General features: G+C 40.1%; 2 protein-coding genes across 3 annotated transcripts in view; both read right to left on the bottom strand.

Moving 5' to 3' along the window:
• The window catches only part of scfd1 (sec1 family domain containing 1), a 29,160-nt gene extending 23,275 nt beyond the window's left edge, over positions 1-5,885 (bottom strand). The window contains exons 1-8 of one of the 2 annotated variants that reach the window (XM_042500995.1): positions 5,822-5,885; positions 4,422-4,492; positions 2,847-2,935; positions 2,666-2,756; positions 1,584-1,706; positions 1,252-1,339; positions 962-1,051; positions 537-592 (exon numbers count right to left, since the gene is read on the bottom strand). In XM_042500995.1, coding sequence (XP_042356929.1) covers positions 537-592; positions 962-1,051; positions 1,252-1,339; positions 1,584-1,706; positions 2,666-2,756; positions 2,847-2,935; positions 4,422-4,492; positions 5,822-5,852 — 639 coding nt within the window. In that variant the 5' untranslated portion in view covers positions 5,853-5,885. Of the gene's footprint in view, positions 1-536; positions 593-961; positions 1,052-1,251; positions 1,340-1,583; positions 1,707-2,665; positions 2,757-2,846; positions 2,936-3,543; positions 3,693-4,421; positions 4,493-5,821 lie in introns of those variants that run through there. The other variant, XM_042500996.1, reaches the window with a different exon arrangement.
• Positions 5,886-8,023: 2,138 nt separating this feature from the next.
• g2e3 (G2/M-phase specific E3 ubiquitin protein ligase) overlaps positions 8,024-17,500 on the bottom strand; it is a 12,758-nt gene continuing 3,281 nt past the window's right edge. The window contains exons 2-14 of the mRNA XM_042500708.1: positions 17,287-17,411; positions 16,149-16,317; positions 15,429-15,535; positions 15,236-15,352; positions 14,264-14,388; positions 12,933-13,026; positions 12,655-12,825; positions 12,392-12,546; positions 11,453-11,637; positions 11,195-11,367; positions 10,459-10,498; positions 10,209-10,380; positions 8,024-9,373 (exon numbers count right to left, since the gene is read on the bottom strand). Coding sequence (XP_042356642.1) covers positions 9,081-9,373; positions 10,209-10,380; positions 10,459-10,498; positions 11,195-11,367; positions 11,453-11,637; positions 12,392-12,546; positions 12,655-12,825; positions 12,933-13,026; positions 14,264-14,388; positions 15,236-15,352; positions 15,429-15,535; positions 16,149-16,317; positions 17,287-17,411 — 1,926 coding nt within the window. The 3' untranslated portion in view covers positions 8,024-9,080. The remainder of the gene's footprint in view (positions 9,374-10,208; positions 10,381-10,458; positions 10,499-11,194; positions 11,368-11,452; positions 11,638-12,391; positions 12,547-12,654; positions 12,826-12,932; positions 13,027-14,263; positions 14,389-15,235; positions 15,353-15,428; positions 15,536-16,148; positions 16,318-17,286; positions 17,412-17,500) is intronic.

Here is a 17,500-nt window from a genome sequence, read left to right as displayed (position 1 = left end):
CATTAGGCCCTGATAAAAAGTTTTGTTTATTTTGCATTAACGCAGCGGCTTTGAGTTCTCCCGAACTTCTCTCCCACCAGCTTCCAGAGGACGTATTAATTTATTCCCCATCAGATCACCAGCGATGTGCCTTTTATTATTATCATTATCATTATTTTCTTTTATTTTCTTTATTACAGATCAGATCAGGAAGATGCTGTGCTCTTTGGTTGTTTTCTAACAATGACAGTAAAGAACTTTTGACTTTAACGATTTAATTCAGTCGGAGATATTGAAGAAAAAACTGTATTTAGCACAGCGTAAATATCTTCATGTCACCCGACGACGATGACAACAATAAGTTTGCTCATAAAAAAGCAGCTGATAACTAACTGCCTGTTATATTGAGACTTTGGATGAAAGTGAAGGTGTTAAAACTACAAACACGTCTGCTGCTATTGTATCTGAACAGTTTAATTTACGAAAAAAAAGAAGTAGAGGGAGGTTATTATCAGACATCAAGACGAATTAAAAGTCGGACGACAGAGCGAACTCACCACAGCGACCATCTCTGCTGCGTTTCCACGGGGACAGCGAATGATGGGCACCGCACCTGATCAACCACAAAAAACACTTTAAATAAAGTCTCATCCAAAAAAAACAAAAAAACAACCTGCAGTTCTCCTGTGTGTCTTTTCTGCCAAAAACGAGTCATCAGAGTGTGAATGAGTCCGATGGTTCTGACACAGTTTTTGGGGATTTAAGTCAACACTTCCACCTGCTGGACAGAACCAGAACCACACTGACAAACTGCTGCAATTACGATTAAAAATCATCTCAGTTTAAAAAAAAATGAAGTGGGACAGGCGTCTGTATCTTTAAAATTATAACGTTTCTGTAAAATAATTTAAAATATATAATCGTATTCTTGATCGAACAACCTGGTTTTAAACATCCAAAGAAAAAAAACACAGAAACTCACCTAAAGTGACGAAGAAACAGAAGAGACTGTCCACGATGGTGTCCATGATCGCCTCCATGTCTGTGTCCTGGATGTCCGCTCTGTTGATGGCTGCAGGTGAGACACACAGGTGAGAGTGTGTGTGTGTGTGTGTGTGTGTGTGTGTACGTGCGTGCATGTGTGTGTGTACGTGCGTGCATGTGTGTGTGTGTGTGTGCGCACGTGTGTGTATGTGTATGGGTGTGCGTGTGCATATGTGTGTGCGTGTGTGTGTGTGCGCGCGCGCGCATGTGCGTGTGTGTGTGTGTTACCGTGGTAGGAGATGAGCTCCTTGTTTTGATGGCAGAGGGTGAACATGTCGTCTTCCAGAGTGATGAAGTTCAGGTACTGATCATACACCTGACACACACACACACACACACACACACACACACACACACACACACACACACACACACACACACACATTTATCAAACAAAGCTGTGGGGGGGTGGACTTAATAATGGAAACAGCTGACTATTGAATCCAAACAAAAACTCTCCGCTGCTGACAATATATTATTATTATTATTGATACACGGAGTAAAACACAACATAAAAACAGGAAAACAGACGGCAGAGACATCAGCGTAACCATGGTAACCTTGGTGACTTGGTTGACGGCGTTCGCAGCCAGAGCGGCGCTGGCGATGTCCTCCAGTTTACTCCTGCTGATGGCAGAGATGAAGTTCAGGTAGTACGACTCATACAGCTGGTTCCTCAGGTCCTACACACACACACACACACACACACACAGAGAGAGAAAATCACAGACGTATTGATTATAAATCAGGATGTGTGAATGCTGACAGGCTGGAGCTTTATGCGTGACCCTCCCTTCACCATAAATTAGCACATTTCCCAGTTTTGGGCTACAGTGAACGCCACTTAAAAAACAGCCGTGAGTTTAAAATACTAAATACAACCAGTTAAAGCTAAACGTCCCTCCCCTAATCTCCCCAGTGTTTAAAAACGATTTAAAGCGCCTCACCTGTTTTGCATTGCGCTCTCTCATAAATAAGGAACAGTCCTGAACGCCACTCTCTCCCTCGCCAAAATCTAGCATAACTGCAGCAAGTTACTACGCTCACTTCCTGACAGGGTAGCATGTTATGATTGGTAACAGCGGACGCCTCAGCGGAGGACGCCTCAGCGGAGGACGCCTCAGCGGAGGACGCCTCAGCGGAGGACGCCTCAGCGGAGGACACCTCAGCGGACGTCTCAGAGGACACCTCAGCAGACGTCTCAGCGGATGTCCCAGAGGACGCCTCAGCTCATCTGAACCTTTCATCTGTTTTTTAACTATAATTTCAAATTGAGCCGAACTCCTCACCTGCAGCTCCACCTGTCACACCTGCTGCTTCGTCCCACTTTGTGTCCAGACGTTTGACCTCCGTCTCTCTCTGTCTCTCTCTGTCTCTGTCTCTCTGCAGCGTGGCTTTTTTTCGGGCCCTGATTTTTGTTTTTTTTGACTCAGTCACGCTGCAGTCTGCTTCACATCAGCTGATAAATCATTTACGTGTAAATACATTCATTATGTTGCCAGTCATGTAAGTCAGTAAATTAACTGTTGTTTAAGGGTTAACCTTCTGCAAAGTGGGGGGGCGTGCCGACTGACAGATACTGGAGGTGACACGCTGAACAATCACTGTGTGTGTGTGTGTGTGTGTGTGTGTGTGTGTGTACCTGACATATCCTGTCGATGTTCTCCTCTGTGGGCATGACGAAGTAAACGGCTGGAACATCTGGGATGGGATCTCTGTCCGAGTGAAGCAGACTGAAACACACACACACACACACATTTACCTCCTTGTTGTTATTTTTGCAAACGTGTGTGTGTGTGTGTGTGTGTGTGTGTGTGTCTTACAGGTGCAGGGTGATGCCCATGTCTCTCAGCTCTTTGACAGATAGCAGAGGGGAGATGATGTCTTGGCCAAAACGATCGTATATCAACACCTGCGTACGCACGCATGCACACACACACACACACACGCGCATGCGCACACACACACACACACACACACACACACACACACAAAATACTGTAAATAACAGATTTGCTTAATTGTCATTTCTCTGAGTATTCACACACACAGAAAGAAACAAAACGTTTCTCAGCGGCTCCTCACAGACGGCTCTGAGCATTTAAAGAAACATTTGAAAAACAACTTTCAACACAATAAAACAAAATCAAATCCCTGAGATAAAAACGTAACAAACATATCAGACACACGACCGAGACAACGAACATTTAAAACACACAGAAACACAGAAACACAGCAGGTCAGACAAAGACGAGAAAAGTTCACATCGCTGGAGAGGCCGCCGCACCGCCACGCTGTCTTACGATTCCATAACATACTTTTTTAAATAAAAAAAAACTTTATGTGATGTTTATATATGTTAATGTTTCCACATTTTTGTTAGCAAAACAGGGGAAATAGAAAAGAAAATAATGACAGTTATAACAGTTATAAAAAGATAATAATAATATCCTACATCCCCCCCCAAAAAAAGCGAGAAAAAGGAATGAAAATAAGAAAGAGAGCAAATTAGCAAATTACCGAAATAAGAGCTGTAGACTGTTCACTTCTGATTATTGTGTTTAATCCATTTAAATTCCAACATTTCAGCTTCTTTATTTCTGACTCTGCATGTTGTTTTTTTTATCTCTATGATGCTTTTCGACTGAAGTTTTATCCATCTCATGGAAACTGAAACCATTTTTGTCTTATGTTTAAAGCTCCAGTGTGTCAGATTCACGGTTTCAGTGGCGTCTCGCTGTGAGGTTTGCAGATTTCAGGTGAAGCTTCTCCTGGTTTGAATTCCTTCAGTTTTCGTAGTTTTTTCAGGATCTGAATGATTTACAGAAGTCTTCTACCTACAGCGGCCAGATATAAACCAATCATTCAAATGCAACGAAAACACAACGATCCTTATTTTCAGCCGATTATTTACAACACAAAACAAACTCATTAGATTATTTTCAGTTTCTGAAAATAGATCCTGAGCGCTGGAGCTTTAATGTGTTCTTGTGTAAAATAAAAAATGATGAATCGGGAAATATCTGAGCAAATAAAAAAAGACAAAAAGACAGAACGTCTGACCTGACGTTCACGGCCAGCTGCCACAACCTCAGATTTATTACAATAACTTCAAATTTATCACAATGTGCGATCATCTTTCTGCAACTGGAGTAAATATTTGTTTTAACCACTGAGTTTTGCGTCTTGTTTATACTGTTTATATTCTTCTTTTGGCTTTTTTTCATCTTGAGACTTGCTTCGAAATCCCTCTGCAGCTGAAATGATGCAAATTTCCCTGTTCTGGGTCTAATAAAGGATTATATTATCTTATCTTTTTACACAAAATGTGACATTTATTTTATCTTCATGTGAATTTAACGAGGACATATATACAGCGTGCTGTTGTGGTGCGTTACCTTCCATACTGGCTCGGCTGCTGTGTTCTTCAGAGGAGGAACGTTAAAGTTCAGCATTCGCTTCAGAGCGACTAAAGGAGCAAACAAACAAACAAACAAACAGTTTACAGCCACAGAAACAAACAGCACTCCGGTCAGATTCCTTATTAATATTCATCCTGGTGGATCTGAGAGAAAGTCTCTGCAAACACCTTCTGACGTCACATTTTCAGGAAAACACTGAATCACAATCAGAAATAATTTACTAATCCTCAGACAGAAACTGTTGATCGCTGTTTATACTGTTTATTTTTGTCGCTCCGATTTCAGCACAGAATCACAGAGAGCAGAAATAAGTACAAAGTATGTAAGTAAAACAGAAATACAGAAAAACAGTAAAACAGAAATATGGTAATAAAAAATATATATAAACACCAATATGTCAAATATTTAATAATAATAATACATATAATTTATAAAGCACTCTAAAAGGAACTAAAAGACACTGTACAAATATCTGATAAATGTTTGCTAAATGTGTTCTCATGAGGGAACATGTCTTATGTTCCCAAAAAAACATTTTTAAATTCGGAAAAGCATAATGTGTCCTCAATGTTTGGATTTTATTTTTATTTTTTTGGGAAAGGCCTTATGTTCCCTGAAAGACATTTTCAAATTTGGAAAAGGCCTAATGTTCCCCTAAAAAAAAAAACATTTTCAAATTAAGGATCAGTCCTACGTTCCCTAAAAGACATCTTTTAAACTTGGAGAAGGCCTTATGTTCCCTCAATGTTGGAAACAACCATATGTTCCCTCAAAGACATGTTTAAATTCAGGATCAGCCCTATGTTCCCTGAAAATCTTTCTTTTTTTTCATCAGTATTTGTTCAGTTTTTGATTGTGTAAATAAACTACAAACTACTTTTTTAAAGATTAAGTTAAGTCATTTTGACACCAATTAAACCTTATTTTGGATTGATTAACTCGGTGCCTTTTAAATATTTTAGGGAAACTGTTTTAAAATAAAAACGGCTTTTATCAGCGTTAGCAGCAGGTTAGCTTCACCGAGCTAACAGTAGTCTGACAGGACCGTTAGCTAACGAGCTAACCTGCTGGCTAAATGTTCAGGTAACTGGTTATCGGTCTGGCTGTTTATTTATCTAGTTAGTTAGTTAGTTAGTTAGTTAGTTAGTTAGTTAGTTAGTCAGTGAGCCTGTGTGGCAGCAGGACAGCTGACAGTGTTTAATCAGTGTTAACCGGCGGTCAGTTAGCCGGTCAGTTAGCCTGTTAGCCGGCGGACGGCTCCGAGTTAACCGGCAGTCAGACTCCGCGGGTCGGTACCGCGCTCCGCCGCCGGTTACCGTCGCTGTCCGCCGCTGAAAATTCACCGTTAACGGAAGAAAAGACGCAGTTTGACGAACCTGTCTGCTTCTCCCTGACAGACGCCGCCATGTTGGATGTTGTTAGTGACGGAGCGGCTGATGACGTGGCAGCGGCCCGTCAGAGAGCGGGAAACAGGGAAGAGGTCTCACTCTGCCGCTGTTTCCAGAGACCGACACACAGAGGTCTCACTCTGCCGCTGTTTCCCCTGATGTTTCACTTTTCTTGTTAAAACAAAACAAAAAAGTTTCTTCTCTAATATATTTCTTTTAAAGTTTTACACGATATTTTTATGTAATAACAAGAAACGTTTCTTCTTATAACTAAAAGTTATTTCATAACAAAAAAGTATCTTTTTTTATAACTTTTTAAAAACATTTTTACAATTTATTTTTGTTATAACAAGAAACTTTTCTTTTTATTACTAAAAGTTATTTCATTTAAAAAAGTATCTTTTTATAATGTTTTTTGCATTTTTACAAGAAATTTGCATGTTTCTTATGAAAAAAGTTATTTCATCACAAAAACTATCTTTTTATAACTTTCTTTTTAAAAACATTTTTACATTTATTATAATTAATTGTTTTTTATACAAAACATATTCTTTTACAACTTTTTAAATGTTTTTACAATATGTTTTCATGTTATAATAAAAACTTATCTTGCCTGTTATATAAGAAAGTTTTTATAACTAAAAAGGTTCTTGTTGTTTGGTGATTTTTTTTCTTTTTTACAATTTTACAAGACATTTTCATGTCATAACAAGAAACCGTTTCTTGATATATCCGGTTTAGTGCACTAGAATAAAGGGTTCTGATCTGGTTATTTTTCACGTTCCATGTTTTGTTTTGCGTTTGTTTTTTGGCTTTAGGAGATAAAAATTGCCACTTCTTTTATAATTGAGAATTTTAAAAGAACATGTTGCTTTTAAAATAAATATGTATATATACTTTTTTTAAACCTGAACAATAAAATATATATCTGCGTTGCAAAGCTGTTTTCAGTAATTTTGTTTAAACTAGAATAACTGCCTTGTGACAAAAAATGACCCCCTCAAAAAAATTGCGGATTACAGAACACTTTGTTTGTGTGTTTATGATCCACAAAAACAAAGAGCAAAAAAACAAAGAAAGCAGCAAACATAAAACAGATAGATAACAGGGAAGTTAAAGAAAGGACAGAAAAATAAATGACAGAAATCCACCAAGTGATGCACAGAAACTGGACAGATATAATAGTTTAACCGAAATGTTCAACTGCAACAAAATGTTCCGATTCTTCGCTGCATCTCCTCATTTTTAACCCTAATTTCAAGAGATGTCAAACCATTTTTATTTTTAAATCGCAATTCATCTCAGAGTTTCAATAATTTCATTTGTGATGTCATTGATTGTGACTGTCATTGTTTTTAGATTCATATATATATATATGTATATATATATATATATACATATATAAGCCTTGCATTTGTCTGCTTTGATGATTGTTGTTTGTCCCTCAGCACCAGTGGAAATGTGCGTTCACCCTAAATGTGTTTTCCAAGGATCTAAATAAAATAAATAAATGAATGAATGAGTTAATCACAATCTACATTTTTAAATCACATTTTAAATTCCATTATTCTGCATTTAGAAACGGTTTTGAAGTCCATTTTAACGAGGTGAAGCAGTTTTGCCAACACAAACCATCACGTGAAGGAGACTCACAGGAAACACATTTTTACATCTGGAGGTCAGAGGTCAGGAGACCGCTGTGAAATGGTCATGCAAATTTTCCATCGCCTATATTTAGCCTAAAACATTTTTATTTTTATTTTAAGAAACAAAGAAACAAAACTGTTATAAACGGACATTAACCCTTTGAAATCTGGATGGACGTCACTTTTCTTGTGCTGCATTCAGCAACGAGCAACTTGACAAAAAATGTCAAAAAACTGCAAGAACTCGAAAGATTTTGCCGTTTTTTTAATGAGGGGAATTATTCCAAAGAACTTCATTTAAAATTATCATAACTCTATATTTGATATTTTTAAGAGTATAATTTTTAAGAAGGTTTTAAGTAACTTATTTCCCTTTTTTGGTTGGTTTTGTGTCTTGTTGCTGTTGTTATTCGTTTTGGATAATTTTCTTTCTTGTTTTTGTTTTTATGTTTTGTTTTGGATGGTTTTTGTTGTTTTTTACTTCTTGCTGATTTCTGGCTCATTTCGCTCTCGTGTTTTTTAAAGAAACAAGCCAAACAGTTAATGATAATTCAGGCAGTTTTATGGTTCAAATGTAGGGTTGCTGTAATTTTAAGTTGTTTTTTTTTTACATAACTGCTCTGGTTCGGAGGTGACATCTGAACTCTGATGACGAGATGAGAAATCCATCAAATGATGCATTTGGGCCAATCAGGAGGCAGCATTTTCCAGAAAAAAAAACCCCCATAACAAACAAGTGCAAAAAAATCTCATCAAGAACAAGCTTCACGAAACGCTTAGAAAAGCACAAAATATTTACAATAAAAACAAAACTGATTTAAAAGCAGCTCGAAAAGTCATAAAAACACATCAGCACCATCATTTTAAAACTAGAAAACAAGCGACCAACAAAAAAATGACGTGAGGAAATTTTCATTCTGATCACGTCTGAGCCGTTTGAAGACGAGCAGAAAAAAAGAGTTTTGGTTTGTTGCTTTGAGAAGACACGAAAACATTCGTCTTTTCAGCTTCATGAGCGAGGAAACGGAGGACGACCAGGAGGAAGATTTCTTCCATCATGCACGTCCAGAATTAAGTTGAAATGTCGAGAATAAAGTTGAAATAAAAATTTGAGAGTAAAGTCGACCTTCTGAGTAGTGAAGAGGATCTGAGCCACGCAGGAGAGACGAGAGGAATATTTTCAGATTTTTTTTTTCATCACGCAGGTCGAGAATTAAGTCGAAATGTGGAGAATCACGTTGAAATACAATGTTCTCGACATTCTGACTTTTTTCTCGACATTTTGAATTTTGAACTCGACATTTTGACTTTTCTCTCGACATTGTATTTCAACACTATTCTCGACATTTGGACTTTTTCTTGACATTGTATTTCAATATTATTCTCAACATTTGACTTTATTCTCGACATTTTCGATTTTAATCTCGACATATCGACTTTTTCCTCGACGTGCATGATGAAAAAAGTCTTCCTCCCGCCCTAATCCTCGCCCAACGTGAGGATTTCTGAAACAAGCTTTGTGTTTGTGCTGCACGAGAGGAGAAGATCGACAGGCAGAGCAACAATTTCTAAACTAAGGTACTCCTCCTCCTCCTCCTCCTCTAGCTTCCTGAGGGGAGGAGGTGCACGCGGTGGCTGACGGCCTGCTCCATGGAGCTTTTGAAGGCCCGGTATGAGGAGCAGACGGGCAGGAGGAGGTGTTTGGAGGCGGGCACACTCTGAGGGAAGAGCCCCTCGTCCCTCCTCGCACTGGCTGCCTCCCGCTCTCCTCCTCCCGCCTCCTCGGGGTGGAGGAAGGAGACGGAGGGAGCCGGGAGGAGGCTGACGGCCGGGAGCTCCTCGGCTCCTGTGGAGAAACGAAGAAGGTCCTGCAGGGAGATGGAGCTCCTCCCGACTGAGGAGAGAGAAGAGGATTTTTGAAATGAGACGTGCAGCTCAGGATCGTAGTGATGTTTTAACCCTTTGGGGCTTTAATATCACACACACTCGTATCGCTCTGCACACAAGAGGCGCTTTTCAAAATAAAGCTCAAGAAAATATTATATATTGATATAATTTTCTATTTTCATTGAGTTCATTTTTTTTAACCAACATCAGTCCTAATCATAAATATGAAATATTCATTAAGTTTTAGAATTTTAACCATTTAAATACCAGGTTTTTGTAATGACTGCACTATGTTTTTCGATGAATAAAAAGACAAAAAACAAATTGTTTTCAATATACTACACACTAAGTAGATGTGTCAGTGATTAGCAGCAACATTTGTTTGTATACATTATTATTTCTTGTGTAGCGTCAAATACTCAAACTCACACAGTTCTGCACACAAGGAGACGCAAAGTCACAGTGACCTTCAACCACCAAATTCAGTTCATCACTGAGACATTTGTTGTTCTTGAAGTTATTGAAATGTTGTTTACAAGAATGTGACAGACGGGGTTACAGTGACCTTGACCTTTGACAACCATAATTCAATCAGTGTCGAGTGTCAGTGTTCAATCCCGTCGAGTGTTCTTGAGATATTCGTTCATGACAATGAAACAGACGTAAGATCACTTTGACCTCGACCTTTACCCACCAAATTCGAATCAGTTCCTATTTGAGTCCAAATGGACGTTTGTGCCAGCTAGTGAAAAGATTTCCTGAATACGCTGAACCGTCCTCTGGTTTTTAAAAATGATTAAATTAATAAACTTGAATTGGTTATTGTAGAAAAGCTCGTGTACCTTCACACTCCAGCAGGAAGTGTCTCCAGAAGCTGACGACGGGCGTCTCTTTGCTCAGTCTGTCTTCCTGCTCGGAAAAGTTAACGGTGAAGATCTGTGCGACCGTCTGAGCCGAAAGCCGATTGGCCGCTTCGCAGAAAACGCTGCAGAACATCGACGGGAAGAGCTGCACCTGGATCAGATCGGAGGACTGTCACTCTGATGAACCTTCAAACAAACAGCGTGATCGGACAAAGAAAACGGAACTCACCTGATCAAAGACGCCCAACGTCTGCAGACCCTCCCGAAACCTGCGGGACAAACACAGAGTGTCCAAGACAGGGAAAAATTTGTTTAACATTTGAAAAAGTTAAAAGATGTAAGAATAACATTTAATCAAATTAAGATAATTATAATGACTGGATTATTACATTACTAAAGAAATACTAGTATACTTGGTGCATTGATCCCGTTACTGTAATTTCAGTTACTGCGTGAAATTAAAAAAAAAAAAAAACACAAAAAGAAGGCAATAAGCAAGTTAAAGAGAAATGAACCAAAAATTAGCACAAAAAATGGAATGAATGGCCTGAAAAAGTGCTTAACGTGTTATAACAAGAAACCTTTCTTGTTATAACATGTTACATTTTATTTTCATTTCATAACAAGAAACTTTTGTAAAAAAAAAAACAGAAGCTTTTTGTTATAACATAAAAAGTCTCTCATTAAAAAAAGACTTTTTTTTAAAAATTCAAGTCAAACTTTTTTTGTAACATGAGAAGTTTTTAATTAAAACAAAACTTTTAAAAATGTTATTACAAGATACTTTCATGTGATGATTTTCTTGTTTTAAAAAAGTCAGCTGCTAAACACCAGTTAACAGTCGGGATGAAACAAGTCATAGTAGAATATTGTTTGTTTGTTGTTTCTAATGTTTTGTTGTTGTTTGTTTTTAAGGGTTTTGCCTGCACTGACAGCCTCATTAACCCCTGAGTGTCTGTGTGTACCTCTGCAGTGGCAGCTGCATCCTGGTGATCATGGTGAAGCTGACCAGATCCTCCACCAGAGCCTCTCGCTCCTCCAGGCCGCTGATTGGTCGGTCACAGCCGGCCAGCTCCAGGTACTCCCGGCTCTCCGCCACGACTCGTTTCAGGTCGTCTAAAGACTCGGCCTCTGCGATCTGAAATCAGCCGCTCAGTCACTCCACCTTACAGACGGCTGCAGGTAAAGACACAGTTTTCTGACGTGGAGGTGGTCGCACTCACCCTGCTGACTCTGCGGGTCAGGTGTGTGTCGGGGGTCATGTGTGTGACGGCGAGCGGGCGGTTGGGCGGGTAGTTGAACAGACACTGATAGAGAGCACGAGAGAAGAAGCCGACAGGAGGACCGCCGTGGACCAGGGAGAGAGCGAGCAGGCAGCCCACGTCAAAGTACAGGTCGTCTCTCAGAGCTGCGCACACACACACACACACACATCGTATGAGATTCAGACACATTTTCAGCACCCTCAGTGATGTGTCCAAACACCGTCAGAAATTTGAAAATCTCTCTAATAATCTGGCTGTGATAAGTGGAGTAATTTTGGTGATTTTTAAAGAAACATGCATTCCAAACCTGTTTTCCTAAAAATAAAAAAAATAATTTAATTAAAAAATAAATAAAATAAAAAACATATGCCATATTATTTTTCAGGTTTCAATTAAATATGTTTTTAAAAAGAAAGAAAAAAGACAAAGAGATGTATAAAGGCTGTGTCCTTGCTGCAGCAGCCGCAGGTTCGATTCCAACCATTTGCTGCATATCTTTCCTTCTCTCATCCTCTTTGACTCTAAAAGCTATCCTGTCAAAAAAGGCATTTTGGCAAAAGCCAAAAAAAAAATCCTCACAATTAAAAAAAAAAAAAAAAAAACGTGACTCCGTGGTTTTTTTTCAAATTAATGTATTAATGTTAGGAAAAAAAGCCTACATTTCTAACATCTTCTAATAAATAAATAAAAAGAAAAAAAAAGCCAAAAATGTTGATGGTTTTGATGATGAAGGAAATCGCTATTAATTTATTTTTTATTAATTTGGAAAATGATTTATTTTCAATATACTGAACTGGCAATTCACAGATTAAACAAAAATACACACTTACAGCCCCTGAGGGGTTAATAACAAACGGTCCCTGACGGGTTAATAAAGAGTGAAATGAGGCTTCGTACCCTGGGAGTCCAGCGCCATGTTTTTGGATCCATCCGGACCCTCAAAAACCACCGAGTCCTGGATCTGCTGCACCAGCAGCTTCAGGAAGTACTGCCTGGCTGTGTCGCTGCCCTGGAGGCTGCTGGGAAATGTAGTCTGCTGGTCGTCTTTGAACCTGGACAGAGATGAGAGACGAGACATATCAAACCATCTGCGGAGACAAAGGTGCTCTGACTGGACCAAACGTCAAATGGAGGACGACCCGCGTTCCAGGTGGACTCACCTGACGGACAGAGAGCAGGTCGGGTCGAAGTCGGCCCTCCGGACCAGATCCAGACCTGCACTCAGAGCCTGATCCCCGTCCACCTCCACCTGCACGCTCAGGGGCCGCAGCTGAGGGCCAAGGGCCTGCAGGATCTCCTCAGGGGATCCAGATCCACCACAGGACACCGGTCTGAGAGACAGAGACAGACGGAGACAACAGAGACAGAAAAAGACAACAGAAGTGCGTTAGGTTTGTGTACCTCTGACAGCTGACTGAAGTGCGTTAGATTTGTGTACCTTTTACAGCTGATGGAGGAGACGATGGGAGACAGGCGGCGTTTGGACAGCAGACTCCTCCTCTGTCCTCCCTGAGGGGACGTAACCAGCGAGGCTGGAGGACATGAGCACACGGTTCATATTAACAAACAGCTGAAGCATTATTACAACAATCTAAAAAACAAAGTAATAATAATTGTACATTTACCTTAAAATCAACATTACAATTAACTAAATATTTTACTTTGATTACGATTAATGAACAATTATTTCGCTTTTTTCTCTTTTTCTGTGGGTTTTTTTCCTCTTTTTTGTCCTCATAGTTCACTGACTCAGTGTCATGTGACCATGGTGTGTTGGAGTGTAATAAACATATGATTTATTATTATTTATCAAACTTTCCAGCATTATATAAAAATGAAAAGCTCCGTCTGAAACAAACTTCAGGTAAATTGAAGCACATTGTGCTGATAATAGGCCAACCTCTCCTGACTGCAGGACTCTGACTTCAGCTTCTGTCAAACTTCTGTGCTGTTAATCATTTTACTCAGGAATTAAAAACATTTGAGTCGGCCTACTTCTCCTATAGCTGCCAACAGCCTGCCGACATTCACAGTTAGAGAAAGGCTGAAAATAAGCTCATGTGCTTGTGGCCCCGGGCCCCCAAAACATTACATCTGCCCCTGGTAATAATAATGAGAGCTCAGCGCGAGCGGCCGGATGAGACACGGAGCGATGCGTCCTGCTGTTTCTAAATAATTCATCCAAAGTCTGATTAAAGCTGAAACTAACACAAAGTCGTCTGTAGAGTCTAAAGAAGTCACTTTCACCTCTGCAAATGTGTCTGTTTCAGCGCTGTGGCTGTCAAACACTCAGCTGTTCTACAGTCAAAGTCCTGCACTGCGTTTGGTTCTCCGTGGTGCTGTTCTTATTATCACTGGCTGCTCGTGTTGTCTGTCTGAACATGACTGGAATGAGATCTATTGACTACGTCTCATATTTCAATCGAGGAAATGTTATTTTGTGATTAATATCGTTATCATTTTATCACCCAGCACTAAATTAATAAACAAACAATTGTGTGTGTGTTGATGCATGTGTCCTAAATGTAGTCCAGATTGTGTATTTGAGTGTAATCAGTGAATTTGCAGCTCAGCTCCTACAATAAGTCTAAAATACACTGTGGAAACTAAATAGTTACATTCAGACTGTTCAGGTCCAAAAATGCTCCATTGAAACCCATTCAAACTGACATTTTTGATCCCATAGCCATCAGAGCAGAAAAACAGGACTTGTATTATTTCTGGCTGTTATGGAAAATCTAAATAAAAAATATTGTGTGAGACTCAGACCTTTCCCGTCAGTGGCCTGCGTGCAGTCGCAGCAGGCCCAGTCGCTGGTGTCCACCTTCAGCCCTGAACATTTCCGGTGAGTCCCTGTGGAGCCGCACAGCCGGCAGCGAATCACCTCGAACCAGCTGAAACAAACAGACAGACAGACAAACAGCAGGGTCACACAGTGTTTGTGCTGCAGGAGAGGAAACACTGTCAGACTCGTGATGGACAGTTTGTGATAAAAAGAATAAAACTCAGAAAAAGGAGTGGATGGCGTGTTGGGCTGCAGAGGGTCACATATGTTGTTAAAGGTAAACAGAGAGAGTTTTTCATTTTGTTTTTGTTTACTAATATTGTACTTTTTTGTTTGTCTCTGTGTTAAATGTCTCACATTAAGAGAGCATGTGGACACGCCCCTCCTGCACACTTCTGTCTCAACATATTGTTTTTATTTCCAAATCCTTAAGGACAGCATGAAACGTTTTTTTAACTGTCACTTTTTTTCTCTCGTGCAATAAAAATAAATCAATAAAAGCCTTTTAATACCACTCAAAGTAAAATTTAAGACCAATTTTATCACTGATATTGAAGATAAATGAAGAACTAATATCACTGACTTATTAGGGACAACTTCGGCCCCAAATATTTACTTCAGCGTGGCAAAATATTTCATTCAAGTGTAGTTTTCTCGACACCTCAGCCGTATTTACTGCTTTCCTGAGTGAAATAAAACCATGTAAAAGAACGCTGAAACATTGCAGAGTCTATCTATGTTCCCTGAGTTTACCCGCTCTCCTTGGGCGTTTGGTTGCTTTTGAGTGTCTACATGTTTTGATTATTTTGGTTGCGTTCAGTTGGTTTCATGTATTTTTGAAACATTTTTGTCTGTACTGATTTATTGTTCAATAAATTACTTGAAAAAGAAACACTTTTGTTCCTCTGTGTCGACACTGAGGATAAAAACGGTGACATGAGAACGTAAATAAATACCCGCTCTTGGCGGAGTGCGTTCGCCCGTCGTTGCAGAGGCAGGCGAGAGCGTCGCAGCGTGTGTAAACCTCCAACAGCTCCGAATACGCGTTGGCCTCCAACTCCCATGATGCATCTCTGCAGGAAAAAAACCCACACAGTGAATATCAATTTACCCACAATCCCTCGTCTTGTATGGCTGCGGTCACGTCACCTCTCTGGGATGTAGATTCCCATCCGCAGCATCTCCTCCTGAAAGCCGTCCTTGTTGTTACACAGAGTGCATCTGAAGAAGAAGAGGCCGGCGCTGTGGGCCTGACGCTGACACACGCACACACACGCACACACGCACACATACATGAATGTGGTGAACAACTATAAACGTACTTTTTTTAAATAATGTCAGTGGGTTTCAATTTTTTTGTTTTATTTTCCATTTTATGTTTTGCATTCTGTGCATTCATTTTTTATCCTTGTTTTATCTTATTTTTACTAATATTATCAAGCAGGTTTTATCCCTGTGAAAATGAATTCTGTGTATTCTGATCTGATCTTATTTTATTTTTACTTTCAGGTTTGATTACGTCTTTATGTCTTTTCATATGAAGCACTGAGTGCATTTCTTTTTTTTTGTAAAGCACGTTGGGCTGGATTTCTTGTATGAAAGGTACAAAAAAAATAAAATGTATTATTATTATTATTATTATTATTATTATTAGCATAAATAAATGTAAAGGTCTTTAAAGCAGCTTGAGATCTGCTGGTCTAAATGATCAGTTCATACAAATCACAAAAAATATACATTTCTGTTGGTTCAATAATCGTCTGATCATTTTATCTCGCTCAGATAGTTCTGCATCGTCCAAAGTAACCAGAGTTTAACACGAGACGTCTTCAAACGACGTAATAACACGAAACAAACGGGACGCCGTACCTGCACGCAGTCCCTGTGGAACCAGCTGGCGTGGCAGGACGGACATTTGAGGACAGAGTAGCTGAGGACGGGATCGATGGAGTCCAAACAGACGGAGCAGGACTGAGGCAGACTGAGGTCTGAACTCACACACAGAGACTGAGAGGGACTGTGGTCCGGACAGTATGACCTGGACACACACACACAGAAAAACACACACACACACACACACACACACACACACACACACACACACACACACACACACTTTAGTGTTTGTGATGTGTTTGTTTTTATTTTCTTGTTGTGTTTTTCTTTTTACTGTGAGCTGTTTAACTTTATCAGTTTCCTTCAGGATTATTGAATGAAGGAGTGTTTCTGCTCTTCGGTTCCCTCGTCTCTGAGTCTCTGAGTCTCTGAGTCTCTGAGTCCATGAGTCTAAGAGTCTCTGAGTCTCAGTGTCTCAGAGACTCTGAGTCTCAGGGACTCAGAGTCTCTGGTTTTGGGTTTTTGGGTTTTTTGGGTGAAGCGCCTTAAATAAGGTCTGTGGTTCACACAGGCTGAAGATATTCCGACGTTTTGTTCTGCAACATAAGAAACATCCGTATAAACACGTTTTTTGATCTTTTCAGGTTTTAGGCGTCTCAAAAAAGGCGGCTGCTAACAGGTGGCCGAATTCGACCGCGGCGTTTGTCGTCAGACGTCATCGACACAGAAATGACACGTGAGACGAGCGTGACGTGGCCACGATCGCTAGCCCAGGTCAGGCTAACGGGAGAGAGTTTAGAAGAAGCTGAAGCACTGAATCGGATCAGCAGTTAAAGATTCGGGCGGAGACGTTTAAGTCGCCCGAGCACGATGTCGTTGGTTTACAGTCAAACAGCTTTTGGCTTCAGATTTCATTTACGCTTCAAAACAGGAAGAAAAGCGGCGTTCATCTGTGAAGATTATCACGCTGAACTAAACCCGTCAGCATCGTAAACTCGCGTTCGTCACGGAGATTATTTTTGGAGATAATCCAAAATCCCAGAAGGTTTTTGGCGGGGGAACCAATGAGACGCTAACTTCCTGTTTGGCCTACAAAAACACGTCATCGCTGCACCGCTCTGTGAACTCAAAGAAGTGAATAAAAGAGCTGAATGTGGCGTTCAGCACTCACGGGAAGAGTCCCGAAAACTGAGAGATGAACCCGTGTTTCCTGCCGCACGGGAAGTGAAACATCTTCCTGCAGCTTCTGACGTTACAGCCGACACACGCGCCCTTCTTCTTACAGCAGCAACACGTCTGAAACACACACACACACACACAGTGAACACACACACAGTGAACACACACACACTCACACAGTAAACACACACACACACACACACACA

This window comes from Plectropomus leopardus, chromosome 14 (genome assembly GCF_008729295.1).
Source record: "Plectropomus leopardus isolate mb chromosome 14, YSFRI_Pleo_2.0, whole genome shotgun sequence".
NCBI lineage: Eukaryota > Metazoa > Chordata > Actinopteri > Perciformes > Serranidae > Plectropomus > Plectropomus leopardus.
This window is presented reverse-complemented; position numbering and strand designations above follow the sequence as displayed.